This window comes from Sipha flava, unplaced genomic scaffold (assembly GCF_003268045.1).
Source record: "Sipha flava isolate LNK unplaced genomic scaffold, YSA_version1 257_pilon_pilon, whole genome shotgun sequence".
Lineage (NCBI taxonomy): Eukaryota > Metazoa > Arthropoda > Insecta > Hemiptera > Aphididae > Sipha > Sipha flava.
In genome coordinates, this window is record NW_020272911.1 from 568,621 (window position 1) to 585,992 (window position 17,372).

General features: G+C 30.6%; 1 protein-coding gene across 4 annotated transcripts in view; it reads right to left on the reverse strand.

The window, feature by feature from the left end:
* The window catches only part of LOC112684743 (cGMP-dependent protein kinase, isozyme 2 forms cD4/T1/T3A/T3B), a 173,409-nt gene that overhangs the window by 51,503 nt on the left and 104,534 nt on the right, over window positions 1-17,372 (reverse strand). For 2 of the 4 annotated variants that reach the window (XM_025556395.1, XM_025556394.1), the window contains one exon: window positions 7,288-7,454. In XM_025556395.1, coding sequence (XP_025412180.1) covers window positions 7,288-7,454 — 167 coding nt within the window. Of the gene's footprint in view, window positions 1-7,287; window positions 7,455-13,569; window positions 14,849-15,973; window positions 16,263-17,372 lie in introns of those variants that run through there. The other 2 variants (XM_025556396.1, XM_025556397.1) reach the window with 2 other exon arrangements.

The window sequence follows — 17,372 nt, forward strand, 5'->3', positions numbered from 1 at the left end:
CCGCGTGTAAAATAATAATACGCGCGGCTAACCCCACCCCGCCGCTCGCCATTTATTTACGCACGCTCGCCGTTACGGCCCGCACGTGATAACGAACCCGGATCACCTTCGCACCCAACCGCGGTCCGGGTTCTCCCGGACTTTGGTTCGTGATTACGTTTTAATTTCTCTTCCCCCCCACCACCGCTTCCCGTGCCACACGAACAACACCGAAAATTTCGAAAGATGGCACTTCGCGCCGTACGAACGACACCGGACACATCAAAACACTAAATCTCTGTACGACACGTTCAGACGGATATTTCCAGAAGGTTCGTGGACTCGTCTTTTTGACCGCGAGTTGTATGGCACAGGCTACAATGCGCTTAGGGCGCGCACAGAGCAGTATGAAAAATTGAATGTTTCAGGTCCTCCTCCGAGCCGTTCAGATCGGTGTACGATGGTACGGAAACATGTTAACGAGATCACCGGACGAATCGGACCACGATAAATGAATTAATATGTCTGTACGCGCATGTTTTTCTTCTTTTCGTTCGACGACCTTCTGTACAAACGCTGAATAGATAACGTTGTTTAATCTATTACGACATAAATGTTACGTACGATTACACTACGAAACACGTATTGGAACCATATACATCGATACAATGTAGAAATTAAACAATGAAATTGTTTTCTGAAACGCGATTAATTAAATACTTTGATACCGCGATTGTTAATGTCAATAATAAAATGATGATAATACTTTATTCTTATTAGGTGCTTTCTAAGTTTTTTTTTTTACCCATTACCACAGTACAAAGAAATGTATGCAAATAACCTATTTCAAAAAATATCAAACACCGTTTGGTACGTAACCTGTTGCCGCTTATTTTAGGTATTTATTATTCCTATGACCGGTGACAATAATATTTATTGTGTAATAATTGCAAACACCATCCATTACATACAATTTGTTGCATGAAATTAACGAACAGTATATTAGCAAAATAAAATATTTACTTTTAATTAATATAATTTAAGGTAGTTAATTGATTACTCGATTAGTTACAAACCTGATTGTTATTACTATAAAATACTGTACACATTGAACGTTTCTATTTAACAGAAACATTTTTTTTCTTCAAAAAAGTACGTTTATAAACGAATCTGATATTTATGCCTACTAGTCTACTTCTAGAATTCAAATATAATTGTTGTTAAATAGAGCGTGTCAATATAATTTACTTGTTTAAACATTAAATTATGTTCAATATTATTTTTATAATATTCTCAAATACAAAAAAGTCATTTAAAATGTCATCTATAAAAATATGAAACCTATTTATCACACGGAACAATAAATAAATACAGTTTTTATAATTTTATTCGGTGTATTGTAACCAGTGCATAAATATTGTGCAAAAGGTCATTCACGTTTTACTTTTCGTACAACCTTAAGTTTTTAATCGAAAATAAATTCAATTGGTGAAACATTGATATAAAATCTGTTCAAAATAATTAAACTAAAGCCAACAAATTTAAAAAAATATTTCACTGTTAAAAATAAAGATAAAACATTTTTAATCAAACACACATGTTTAAAGAAAATATAAAATGAAGATAGATAAAATAATTAATTATCAATCATTGTTAGTTAATGTAATAGGTAATTACTGTAACTGTTAAATCACTTATAATAATATAGATATTATCAAAAAACATTGTTTTTTCTTATTTTCTTTCGGAATAGATAGGTAATATGAATTAATAATTTATACCAACGTTTAAAAGACATTTTTTTTTTGGATTAAATATTACACTAATTGAGATCTGCAAGCTGCAACGATGGTACGACTGTAATACACATAAATTTTACGTTGATGTAGGTTAACAATTATTATGTATATGGTAAAATACTAAATATATATATATATATATATAAGAATAGACCAAAAATATCTATCACTCAATTTACTCTTTTCGAACTATTTTATTATGAGAAATAAAAATAATAATACATCATTTGAGACCAAAACAAATCAAAACTTATTAATAAAAAACATTTTGTAGATCAACATTATATAAATATTGTAAATTAATAGTAAGATATTTGAAATAAAATCGTTTTAACCCTTGCTTACAAGCATTTAATTTAATATTATTTTGAGCATACATTTAGAAGTTAAATTAAAAACTACATTACAAAAAAAAAAAATTCAATTATGTATATTAAAAATAATTTTTTTAAATTAATATGACGTATCTTATAGTTTTAGAGTAAGAATGCACTTGTTGAACTCGCAGACAATCAAAGAATGAATCAGAAAAGTCTTGCCATCATTACTATGTTAAGATTTCATTACACATATTAAATGTAAATTTTAAAAAAGTCCATAAAATGTCATAAATATATGAATTCATTATTAATAAATGTATATTAATATTCATACATTTATATTTTAATGTAATCATAAAATGGGAATATATATAGAAAAATATTCTCTCAGAACACATATGGTATATTTATTTTTAAACAAATCAATGGCATTTAAAAAGTCAAGGACTTAAAATTAATATTCATTAAAATGTTGTCTTGATTATATTTAAAATGTAAAAACAATAGGTTTCTTCATTTTGAAGAAGAAGAATTAAAAATACAATACGTATTTGTATTCTTAAATTACAAAACATTAACTTTTAATTATATAGTAATTAAAAAAATTATACTTAAAAGAAGTTTTTATTTTTAAATTTTTTTTTATCCAAAAGTCATCTATATAGTAAGTCTTAAGCAATAGGTCTAGTAATTATTTTTTTTAGCACACGTAGTGCAAGTTATACAAGCGATACTTTAAAAAAAAGAATACTTCTTTCATCTATTGTAGTCAATAAGAAAATTTGGATGTTTAAAAAACAACTGATTAATAATAGTTAATAAGTAGGCACAACATATATTAGTTTCAGTATTTTATTTTTATTTATAATGTGTATAAATTCCCACGATCTTTACAATTTATATTAATCTAGTCGTAAAAAGAAATAATTATTAAATTAAGGCGTTTAAGAACCAATCAAACTACATTTATCGCTGAAATATATTTTTCTCAAAAAGAAATTAAAAAAAGAGAAAGAGATACAATATTTAATTATAAAACAGGAAAACTAATTTAAAAAAAAACAAAAGAAACACATTAATAAAACTTAAGTTTATTCTTCATATTGATTTATGGAACTAATTACATGTAATATCCATACAAAATTATGCCATTGAATTGTTATTTATGTTGTGTCTATCTATTTTAAAGTTAATAATATTTATATTCTAGATTTGATGGGATCTAATATTAATATAATTTAATAATATTTTAAGTGTTTCATTCAAATGTCAAACATAGTATGTAAATTAAATCATTGAAATCATCAAAAAATTGTTATTTCTATATAAATAATTTAATTAATTAATTTAAATTAATTAAATTAATTGTTAATCCATACATAAACAAATAATAAATGACAATATAATAATAAGAAATATATTACGTTCTTTTAAATAAGATAGCTTATTACACCTGAGTTAATTCAAGTTATATTTATAGTAAATAAAACTCTGTTAAAACAGTATAAGTCAAAAATATAGTTTTTAAATTTTAAATTAAAAATATACTTTAGTAAATGTCTTCATATATGTATATTCATAAATATATTTTATATTACATATTTTAAATTAGTTGAATATAATGAGTATTGAGAAGTATTCAATAAATGTAAACCATGGTGAACTGGTTTACTCAAATATAATTACATATAAGTATAAATTTATATATTCATAATTATAATCAAATTAAGTACAACATGAATTTTTATTAAAACTAAGATAACTTAAAAAGTTGGGCATTGAGTAAAATTTACTTTTAAAAAACGATCAATATTTCTTACTTGAGATATATTTATTAGATATTTCGATTATTGAGTTGACATATTTTGAGACTAACCGATTTTTTCCTAAGCTATTTATGCAACACATATAAATTTAAAATGTTATCTTTTTTCTATACCATTGGAATAACGCTTAATTTTAAACCAACAGTTACAGAAAATATTTTAATTTATCATAAAAATAGTTTTCTTTCGTTAAAAACGTTATTTTTTATCAACTATGAGGAGGGGAAGGGTTTATACCGTAAAAACATACTGTACATAAGGCATTTAATAACAATAATAATAATTTAAGGGGAATTAAAGTGCTGAAAAAAGCTTCCAATTCATCAATAATATCCGTCATTAGAAAAAGAAAAAGTATTATAAGTAAATACACATTTTTGACGTTTAATTTGAATTTTTCATAAATAATATGGTATAAACACGTTATCAATTGGTTGATTGCACATTAATTGCTTTAAAGTAAACAATGTTCAAATAATAGTATTTTTAAGTGTATCAAAAATATAATTATATAACTCTAAAAATTATTATACAAATACAAACGTCACACCATTGACCCAATCGGTTATAAATAATATCTCGTTGATTAATGTTTTTATTAAAATATTAAGTTCATGAAATAGCAAATTAAACAAAAATCAAATGTATAAGAATAAACGTGACAAATACATATGCACGCTAATCTCAATGTTTATAGTTATATTATAATGATTATACGTTTTGTGGGAATTGTGTTGTTCAAATCTTACTAGGTAATTACTATCAACAATCAAATTTTAAAAAATAATATGAATACGAAGAACATAGTAAATGTATCTAACTGTTTATAGCATTGTATTAATTATAAAGAAAAATAAATCACAATGGATTTGGTTGGAACACCTGACGAGTTGGCATAGCGAAGAATAAAACACGAATAATGCAAGTTAAAAAAAAAACAAGCCAATACTTTGGATTGCAATGATAATAAAAAACAATAGCCAATTATAACAATAAACTATAAATATGGATTTTATTCGTTATGGTTTACATTTTTAAAATTAATAATAGCAAAAAGAAAATCCTGTTTATTTTATATTCTCGTTTAATGATAGCCATTATGTCGTTTTCATTTCATACACATTCAGGATTAACAAATATTAAAAAGTTTTAAAAAAGTGTTATAACGATTAATACAGTGATATACAATTTGAATTTAAATTTGGTAATGAAATACTGACAAACTCCAACGCTACCAATCGTAGAAATCGATTTACAAGGTAAAAAAATAAAATAAAAATCTTACAAAAAAAATATTAATAAGCCTACATGTATTATGTCATATTATTTTCAAAATTAACTATAAAAAGGAAATGCTTTATATCAATATGATCATTACAATTTTTATCTATCGATAGTCACGTCTTTATATGCATGTTATATTATTGTATATATTAAATATTATTATTGTTATATATTAAATTATACGCCGAACACAGTCGGCCATGCTAAATAACGACTTGCGTGTACATTGAGTTGCACATCTAACTGGCTCAATATTAAAAGTATAATATTCTAATATATATAATTATTATTGGTTTACTGCAATATTATATATCCATATACCTTTATATAATATTAATAAAACCTTTTTCAGTATAGTATCAGCTGTTTGCAATATTTAATATTAAAATATTAATAAAATATTTTACAACATAAGTTATTTTGTATTATAGCCGAAATCAAATTGCTTCAGGTACAATTACGCATAGGTACAATATTTTTGCTGTCAAAAATGCATTACAATTTCAACATAAAGTATATCCCAAAATGTTCATTTGGTTATCGGAAGAATCACAAAACATTTTATAACCATTAGAAAATTAAATTTTATGACACTTTTATAGAAAAATCAGAATTCATAAAATTATGGTTTTTTCTTCAAATTGAACTGAATACATAAATATTGAATATTCTATATACTAATATGTTCGGTTTATGTTTCTTATACAACGTTAAATAAACTAGATTTATTTTTTTTTTTTTGGATTGATTAATCTTAGAGCCGTTAGATATACTGATATTATACGTATCACTTACGATATTTGATTTAGTGTTTTTTTAATTTCTTAACAAAACACACAAAAAAAAAAGATTAACTTTTATTCATAAATTGCAAGCATTTTTTTTTTTTTTTTTGCTCAGTCCTTCATAATTAACCAATTTTTTGCATTAAGCTGAAAACAGTTTTTTTTTAATTTTTTTTTGTATGTGTCTGAATTGTTATACTGAATATGCACAGGTTAATAAAAAACTAACGATCTGCAAAAATCTGTATGATTATCGTGTTCATTATCATGGAATATTATCACAATAATAGTTACCAAATAACAACACAATATAATTTGTCTTGTTGGGAGTACTAATCATGGAATAATAATAATAATAATAATAATAATAATAATAATTGATATTAATAAACATGAACTAATTAACTATGTTCCAAGATTCTAAAATCACATCCGGCTCGACCACCATCAATGATTGTTAACAAAATATTTTGTCAAAAATGCTATCTTTCGAGCAGAATATTGGAATAGAAAAAAAACGATTTTGATGAACTTAATTTCATCCGATTTTTTTAAATTATCATATAATAAACTATGATTTTTGTACACTTAAGTTTCAAAGTAAGATCTTAAAATAATACTATAACAATTTGAATTTTAGTAAATTAAAAGAATTATCTATTTTAAAATATTTTTAGTAAAATCAAATGTACAAGAAATACGAGAGAATATTTCTTGAAATTATAACACTAATTTCAAAAATACCAGTCCAGAACTTTTACTGTAATTAAACTGATACTTAAACCATTTTTTTTTATCGATATTGTAAGGAATTATATCCTTCGATATATTATTTATGGAATAATAACAGTAATATATGCATTTTAGATCATTGTCATTTCTTTTCAATTATATCTACATATTTTATGAACATAAATATTTTTAGAAATTTTGAAAATTAACAAAAAATAAGAATAGTAAGATTGTTAATAAATACATAGAACATGAATTGACTAATTTAAAGCATATATCGATAATATATATAATATAATGATATTGATGTACCAATAAATATTATAGACTTTATATGGCTGAATGGAAAGCTGAAGGCTAAAGGAAAAATTTTAAACAATAAAATTATAATTATATACACTATATATGTCATACTTGACATTCTAAATTCTAAAGATGAATATCTATAATTATTTTAAAAGCAATATACCCACGTCCAAATTTGACACTCTATACTATTCAAAATACAGTATATTTACTACTTCATAATTTTATTTACATAACGTTGGATTTAAGAACTTACCTTCCATAACATATACAATGCTGCCTACATCTCCTTCTTTAATAATAACACTGTCGGCAGCATACTCAACGGGATACATACAGTCCACTATTTCTCTGATCTGTGTTGATTCCAAGTTTTTCATAAAGTCGTTATCCAAAATAGCACCTTTGATCAATTCTCTAGACCTAAAAAGTAAACATTTATAAATGAGATTTGTTTATTTTAAATAGTTTATTTATATTATATATAGAAATTAAATAAAAAAAATTTAATGTTCCAACATCAGTTTTACACGTCTCAATTTAAAACTGTTAATTAATATATATATATTATATATTAATATGTGTTGGAAAGCTAAGTAATAATATTTATATTTACAAATACAATTAAATTATTCATCAAAAAGTGGTTCTTAATATACAATATTATTTTCTTTAAAAATGGCTTCTGATAAACAATTTTTTTAACTTATCAAAATTGAATTAACTGAAATCATACATTTATTTATTTGTTTATTTATCTTAATTTGTTTAAAAAACTCAATATTTTAACAATAAAGTTTTTCATGTTTTAATTTTTATTAAATACTTCTTTTCACGTATAAAACTCTAGATAATATACATATCAAAATTATAATTTTTCAACTATTTTTCAGTCACAAACTGAAATTATTCTAAATCTTTGACGTTCCGAGACAGTAATAAATAAACTGAATAAGGTAATGTATATAAAGTAGCTCACTAATAATAAGTTATGATTGGTTAATAAATTTGATTTCATTTAAATAACGAAATTATAAGATAGAAAAATAATAATAATAATATGGAATAATAAATAGTGTTAAATAAAACAATTATTTATGTTTTATATCTTGACAACAAAATCCTTTTATGTTCCAAATTTTAGTTAAATCACTATAAAAACAAATAAATCGTCCTCGTTTTCTTACATAAACACACGCAGGAGATGGAGACAAGTTGTAGTTATGCCAGTATATTATTATATAAATGCACTATATATTACACTATTAAAGCATTATATTATAAGAAGCTTAATCACCAAATGTAATTGTTAAATTGAATTTCATTAATTTTTCCACGCTATAACGCTCTACAATTTCAGTGAAAAGCAATAGAATATTATGTAGACATTTTATAGCGTATATTAAAGTAAGATAGTAAAGTAATTTAAGTTTGTTTTGTTAAATTTAATATTAATTGAAATAAATCAAATATTTTAGAAATAATTAAAGTGAAAAAATATTTTTATGAAAATTATATCAACGAATAATTATTTTAAATATATTATTAAACAATAAATTATATAAACTTGAAACAAAATTAGGTTCATATAAAAAAAAAAAAAAATTACTTAAACAAAAATTGTTTTTTAATATACCTGTATTATATTTGGAAATAATAAATAAAATAATACACTTTAAGTTAAAATTATAACGTACCAATCAAAGTTAATAATTAGGGATATTATAAATTTTTTTGGGTTCTTATCATTTTTATTAAATGGAACATACAAATATTTAAGAGCACTTATGTTTACTTCAAAAATAAAATCATTTCAATTCAAATATAATTTTATTTACAACCAAAAATAATCCTACTTTATTATAATAACACTAGTCACTAACGAGTGACAACTATATCAAGGCAAATGGCAACAGACCAAAACAAACATACTGGATTGTTTTTTCTATAATCCTTTGAAGTATATGGCGTAGGTAGAATTAAATTCCAAATGTAAATAAATGTTATTGTATTTTGATTTGTCATTGCAGTTAGTTCAAAGGTTCAACCAATAATAAATGTTAAAAATAAGATTTCCATAAAAGATAGTTATTGTTAATTATTTTGTAATTTTGATTGTCACGAGAAGTGGCATTAATTTATTCATACTATACTGATTTAACGTTTATTCTTGAGATAATTTAAGATAAAATTATATTTAGGTTATATCTGTTATAATTTATAAATATATTAAGCCACTCATAAAAAATAAAAATCTCAAAACGTAGAATTAAATTAAATTCTATCAACCAAAATGATATTATAAATATCCTATCAATATTTTTTATAACAATACACAGTAAAAAAAAGTTGTAAATAATCATTTATCAAAATATTTTGACAGTTGAACTATTGAGAAAACATGACTGACAACAACATTATATTTACAAATTGAATATAATTTTAAATAGGTAAGTCTTATAAAAATAAAAATGACAATTGTTATTAATAATGAGCGAACAAGGTAATCTAAAAAAATGTTTATATTTATTTGATCGGGATACGGTTGTTGTAAAAACTAAGAAGGTCAATCGATCGAAGATTTTACATGGATTTAAACCTTCCAAGGTCAGCTTCTAAATAGTTATAATTTGTTCACATCACGTATTTTGCATCAGAACTTTATTTTTAACACTTCGACAGTTCAAGTTTAAAAATATAATAATTTGTTATTTGTATCGAAAACTATCGGAAACTAGGTTAGTTAAAATTATTTAAAAAACCGGATTCTAAGAATATTCAATTAATATCTAAATTTTAGAAGTAAGACAATATACATCATTGAATTGCTTGTAGTATATAATATAATATTCATAAATTATTTTGTATAAAAGGTGTATTCCTTATACTCGTGTAGTCACTAATTTTTTTTAAAAAAAAAAGCTTAAGTGTAATAAAATCATTACATGTACCTATTTAAAACTGTGAATAAAACTTAAAATTATATAGTGTTTTCCAACAGCCATATACTTTGAAGCCTTCTAGGTGCTTTCACATTAGTAATATCTCTATTTTAACGAATAAAATATAATACACAAGCAAGTTGCATTCACTTTTAATTTTTACTTTAACTTATAATACAAGATACACAAATGAACTAGTATGTAAAGCAGTCTAGTTCCATCATGTAAAATACAAAACATTATAGGATATAAATTATATTATAACATGGATTAGCCATTATAAAGCAATAATATATACGTTTTTTATTACTACAATATTTTTTTTTTTATTAAGCACAATGTAAAAGCATAGATAGTATGAGGCATACTTTAATATTTATTAATAACACTAGGTTTAGCATTATATTATAAACACCTTGAATTATTAATTAGTTTAAGATTTAAGTTAGAATTTAAGTTGACTGAGTTCAGTAAATAAAGTAATGATACAAATATTACAACGAAACATCAATCGTCAATAAAAATAAATGTTATTTTTTCGTCAAAAGTTTATTTGCAAGTTACAATAACTACTAACTATGCAATATGTTTATAAAACGGTTTCTTTGCAAACATTAACCATCAACCAATGAATAGTGTCATCAGTACATAAACACTGACTACCGTTTCCCTTATGTAACCCGTCACCGATTTAGGAATATAACATTGTACATTTGCATTCAAGACTCTTGCTCACTTTCCAATGTTATGTCGATTGATTCGAATAATAATGATTTTTTACCAACAATAATACACAAACAAATAAACGGTCAAATGAAAATACGCTTTAAATTATATTTAGCCCGAATAATATATAATAGTATCTATACACATTTATGAAAAAATAAAAGTTATTCAAAATGAAAATAAATTATTAGACAATCATTAGAAACCGATACACCTTTATAAATGCACTACGTTTACGAAGTCAATAGAAATCAAAGTGTGTTTTAATTTATACCGGAATATTAATTTATATATACTATACGGCCAATGTCTATACGAAAAAAAAAAAGCGTTATTAATTTAGACACGCACGTATATTTCGACACTTCGGTCGTTTCGAAACGCACGGTTTTCCATGATTTTGGCCATGCTTGTTTACCATGAGATTAAAATATTTCGATTAAACTCTCCGCGTCCAGTGAGAAATACAGACGAAGTCTGAAAATAAAAGGTATCTGTTTGGATCGACAATGTCTTGTCAGTCGAAAAAATAACAAATTGTACGGTTACGTAGTAGCCACGCGGAGAGGGTTGGTGTCTAAACCATTGTAATAAACAAATGGGTAACAAATGGGTCGTTCGCCTGCGCCGCGGGTACAGTGATCAATTTTTCAAGGTGACGTTGAATTTCAAAGACGAACGTATACAAATATATACAAATAACATATAAACAGCAGATAATAATAATTATAATTGTGTGCCCTAGGCACCAACAACGGCAACAGCAGATCGCGTAGACTTACGTACTGCGGTGATGTTACATATAAATTGTGCAGTGTTTTGTTGGATGCGTCGACAGCGTGTTTTACATACGTATGGAGTTAAACATTTGTGTGGCACAATAGTTGTGAAGTTAAAACCCGGAACGTGCGCGTGTTGCAAACAATATGCGATATGGGTTTGTATTGCCACGATACAACAGCCATTTTGCAGTGACGTATCTAACCGACATTTCGGGACCACAGTCGTCACCGGTAACATCAACGTGTGGACGGACGGTGTAAAGTATGTGCACGGTAGCTTTCAAATCGAACATATTATTACGAGATTGAAAATCTTAGAAATCGATTATTTATCACGGTTGTAAACATTACACGCATTATTATACCGGTCGCCTCGAGTATTTGGTTCAGGGACCCTTGGGTCGAAAACACACACGGCACCCGTTTGTTCGCCGCAAGAGGGCACAGTGTGGGCAAATAATTATCGTAGTTTCACATCGCCAGACGGTTTCATGTTATGATAATAGTGAAAGTTTCGATTGAATTCTATCGCGCGCGACACATCTACTAGGCATAAAAAAGCGGCGATCGATCAGACGACAAATTTAATGTATACCTACCATCCGCCTACTTGTTGCACACAACATGTTACATCTTATTACGTTGATGTCGGGTACACGATTTTTATTTCGCGCTCATTAATTACACCGACAAGCAGACGTCCAACGATATGCGATACATCGACAGCGATAATATACTGATAGCAGACGCGAGTTAATTATGCAGCACCACAATCGTCATTGCTTACAAGACTACGCAGGGGGTTAAAAAGAACAAAAAAAAAAAATCATCTTGTTTGTTTACAAGTACAACCTACATAGTATTAAACGAGGAATTCGTTCTGATACGAATCGTATAAGGCATGAAAATGTCGAACTTCGCCGCGACTAATTAGACGCACGCAATACATGCACATTGCTTGATCTGCGTCAAGGTTTCCCTTGGTTTTTTTTTTTTTTTGTTCCATGCAAATAATATAATATCATAAACGATTTTTCATGTTCCAATATCGAGCGAACAAACATTGTGCAAATGTGTTTGGAACGGATGTTAAGATGTCCGTTTTTTATCCGATCCCTTAAAAAATTAAAAAATACACAAAAAAACCGTACAGTTCCCTTGGTAATTATTCGAACCACATATATGACAAATCGTTGTATAGTATTCAGAGCAAAAAAATAAATAAATTACGAGTTCATTTTTTAGCGGGCAAGACGGATGTTGCTACAAAGTAATGAATTCTCATTTACCGTTGAAGAAATGAACTGATTTTACATCGGTAATGTAGTCAAACGTGTTATTTTAATCTTAGTGTATTATATAAGATTAACGGCAGAGAGAAATATTGACGGTCATCACATCCGACACCTGTGATGTATAGAAAATACCACGATTATAATTTATAGCCTATAGATACGACCAACCAGGATCGGTTTAATTGCAGCGGTTAACCGTTCATTTGACGTTTAAATTTCAAACAGTACTTAATTAATAACGCAGTTTTGTACACTACAATCTACATCTGCGGTAAGAATGAAGTGGGGACACGATTGTACTAAATACAATATCAAGTCGTAAAAGTGTACAGACACGTTGCGCAATACGTTAAGTTTTTTTCATTAAACGTTTTTTCCGAGTTTCGTGCTTAATTACATTGACAGTAAATTAATTACATTAGTAGTGATGAATATCGACCACACATATAACGGTTCCGGTCGCGGACACCTACTACAGAAGCTCTAGACGTGTTCGTTAAACGCAATGGTACCCAAAGCACGTAATACACAAATTGTCCGTGATCTGCAAACGAGCCGAGGGCGCGTGTAAAACAAGAATTCGTATTACGAATCAAAGCCTTCGCATTAGAAACCTGAAGGGACTGACCCGCACACGTGTAAACTCTTTAGACTGTTCGCGTTCGACAGTTGCATATCGCAGCCTTCTAGAGAACTGCTCGTGAGAAACGGCGCCCCGGTGGAGGGCGGTTGTCACGGAGGTGATTTTAGGCAGCGGTTTTATTACTGCGGCGGGGTGTGTAGCAACACTCACTTTGTGGACTTGGGAACCTTGACGATGGGCAACGGGTCCGTGGTCCTGAGCGGTTCGGCCGAGATGGCTTGCCGGGTGGGACGGCCCTTGAATGACGACGCGGCGGGACCGACGAACCCATGATGGTGGCCACCTCTGCCGTTGCAGCAACCGGCGCTGTGCTCCAGATAATCGTCGGCCATCTGCATAGCCATGATGTGCTGCGTGAGCGGCCGGACCACCTGCTGGAACTTGTCGATCTCGTTGCGCAGGTGCCGCACGCTAGCGTCGCGCTCGTCCAGCCGGTGCTCCAGTCGAGCGATGTACTCATCCTTCTTCCTGGACTCGGACATGCGGCGCGCCAGCTCGCGTTCCAGGTCCCGCAACCTGTTCATCACGGAGGTGCTCATCTTGAGCGCTTCCGCGGCAACGTCGGGGTGGAAGGACGTAACCGAAGGGATAACACGCGGTCAACGGAGCGCGTTTAAAAGTATTATAGGTCGTTTGGTGCGACGAAACGCGACGAACGCTGTACAACACGGTCACTTACGGTCGTTGCGGTCAGGAAAACGCGTACGTGCATGTATACGAACCGGCTGCGATGCAGTGCGCGCGTGCTCTACGGAACGACGTCGACGGCGGTTGTTCACTGTCGCTTTTTTTTCTCTCTCTCTAAAACTGCGTGTAACCGGGTCAAGGCTGTAAATGATGATCAGTTTCAATTCCACACACGGTGGCGGCGACGGCGGCGGCGATCACCGCACGTCGTCGTCGTGGACAAGGTCCTCCAGTTGGAACGTGTGGCATAAACCGGCCGCGGTCGAACCGATTGTTTCGCTGGATAACGAGAAAACACCGTACAACGAATTCTGAGTAGGGCACGAGAGGGGAGGGAAAGGGGAGATTCAAAAACTCGCAGCCGTTGCACAGGGGTTCCGTTCGTTTTTTCGACACATACGCCTATTATTTTTAACCGCGGCTTAACGAATCACCACCTGGAATATCATATAGCGAACGACGCATGCATGGTACCGAGAAAATAAAAAGGATTAATAATCGTAAAACGCGTGCCGTTGACCACATCATCGCACGTACAACCAACAACAATTAAATTATATTATTTACGACTTGGCGAGTCCTTTTCTCGACGACGGCTTTACGCGTGTAACGAGCGACTTTTAAAAGCCTTCTCTCCTATATTTAGATGCTTTATATCCGCGTAGGAAGCGCTGGTCTTACGTGTACATACGTATACACATGAAAATAGGTGGTATACGGGGAGTCACACGTAGCGCTCGGCGATGGTGTCTGTGTGTACAGCAACACCGTGGCCGTTCCACTACGGAAAAATTATACGGGTGCTTTGGTCGAAGCGTGCCAAAAAAAAAAAAAAAAAAAAAAAAGAAAGAAAAATCTAAGTATTAGAATTAATTGGCGTGACTGGTGTCGTTGTCGCACGGAATAGAGGTGTCAAAATGTACAAAGTTCGAAAGAGTTTGTCCACCTACGATCAACTAAAAATCTGACCCCGGTGATAACTTAATATTTTCGTCAGCATAGTCTTGTATCACAAACACGCCACGGGGTAAGTGAACCGAGTGAAAATTAGCTGCTTTCGCGAGAAATTTACACTTGATTCGAAACCCACCGGTTGCCACTGTTCCAACTGCATGACATGCGCATACAATGTATATTATATAAGAACAATAGAGCGATAGGTATCGAAAGTACAAATTATTCGTGTTTCTGATTTCGTGTAGTGTAATACGTTATTATACAATCGAAAACCGAACTGCATGTGACACGTGAACATTATTACCTCCAACCGTTTGGGTACTACGGCAATGAACATGCAACATAAGCGAATAAAATTCACAGAATATCTATACTGTATTCAAAAACAATAGAATCTTCTACAACGCCGTTGCATTCCCTAGCATCTCATCTGAATAGACTGCATACGACCGACCATTCAGTTAATAAACACCGAGTGATTGATTTCATTTTTGTTCTGAGTTTACATTTTTCCGTTGAGATAAGATCGAAAATTAGGCACCGCAAAGAAAATTAATCTACGTAATACTGTATTAATCTATTACTGCAGCTATTAATCCCGCTCCGCTACACAAATATAAGCGTTGATCATGTAACATAGTAAATTAGTACAATATTCTAAAACGAAATTAAATTGATCTAGTATATTTTAGAACCGATGATACAAGGTTTAGGAAAAGTCAATGGGTATCCTTTAACAGAACGCCTTTCGTACCTATTAAATAATCGCTACGAAGTGGTAAGCGCAGAATACGTTATACGGTATTACAACGAATGGTATAATAATATCAAACACGTTGCAATATATTTATATATATATATATATATAAGAATTATTAAGAATTATACATTGCTGACAGTATTTACGCACGAAGAAATATTAGAAATTGTACGTAAACCACAGTGAATATAGTACGGCGGACGACGATGTTGAAATCAACCGTTTTATCGGTTGCAAGACGAACTCGCCCAACTTGTTGGACGAACAATGAAAAAAAAAAAAAAAAAAAACACGAAACGAAACGATTTATATACGTGTACAGAGCACTGGGCTTCGGAGGCGACGTCAGGCGAATCGACGGGGCACGGTGACGAACGGATGATACGGACACTGCACTCGGGGCGGTTGCGCACGCAAATACGGCGCTGGAAACGACTGCGCGGTCGAGATTGTTGTCTACTGTCGTCTGGGACACGACGGGCGTGACGTGCCGCCGCGGTATCTCCCCCCACCCCCGTCACACCCAGGACGGCGACGACCACCTGAGCTTCAAGGTGGGCACCCACGGGGAGACGCGGGCGCGCGCGCACGCTCGTTCGTTACCGCCGCTCAAGTCCTCGGTCGCCACCGCCCAGCCGGTCGTTGCGCGCACGTACGCGCCTCGCGCTATCCTACAACTGGTTACGCGCTTACGATTATGTTCTTTAAACGAATATTTCATTCACGCCCGAGAAAACGCGTCCCTTGTACAGAGGAGACGGCGGAGCGTAGAAATTCGCAAACGCGTAGGAATCGACCGCCGACTGGCAAAGAAAAAGAAAAGAAATCGAGTGACTGGAGCCCGTAGGTGGTGCGTGATCTGCAATGTGACACGTGCACGAGCAAGAGGCGTATACGAAGAATTCGTCAAATGTTATTGTGTCGTTGAGTGCTCGTTATGAAAGAATGGCAGGGAAAAAACTAAATAATCCGGCGACGGTCGAAAATACGCATAAATTATACACCGTAAACCCGACAACTTAACGGGTTTAAGACCTACGGACATATTTCAGTTGCACAAACCATCGATGAATACCCGAATTTCAATTCTAGATTTGATTCGATGTCTATAATGGTAATCTCTAACGGTAACGTTTTATAAGGTTAGAATATAAAAAAAAAAAAAAATGAATTAAGAAAACAACTATTAATCCTCAAATTTTTCTGTTCGACTTCAACGTACATAAATATGTTAAGCCGAATTAACGAAATTGCCGATTTCATAAAGTCAGCAAAGCTACTGTTGAAAGTTGAATCAATGTATTTGGTAACCATAAGAACATAAAACTGCAGATTGGATGAAATGTAAGAAAAATTCTGCCTAACTCATGAAATCAGCAGAAATGAATATAATTTTTAAAATATGTGACTCGGGCAATTGGAATTCTCATTGTTATTTATGACTAAAAAAAATAACTGTCACACCTATTAACTGCTAAATATATTGACAGAAAAGTGCATTTTAGATTTTATTTTCAGAAAAATTGTTATAATTAATCAAAGTTAAAAT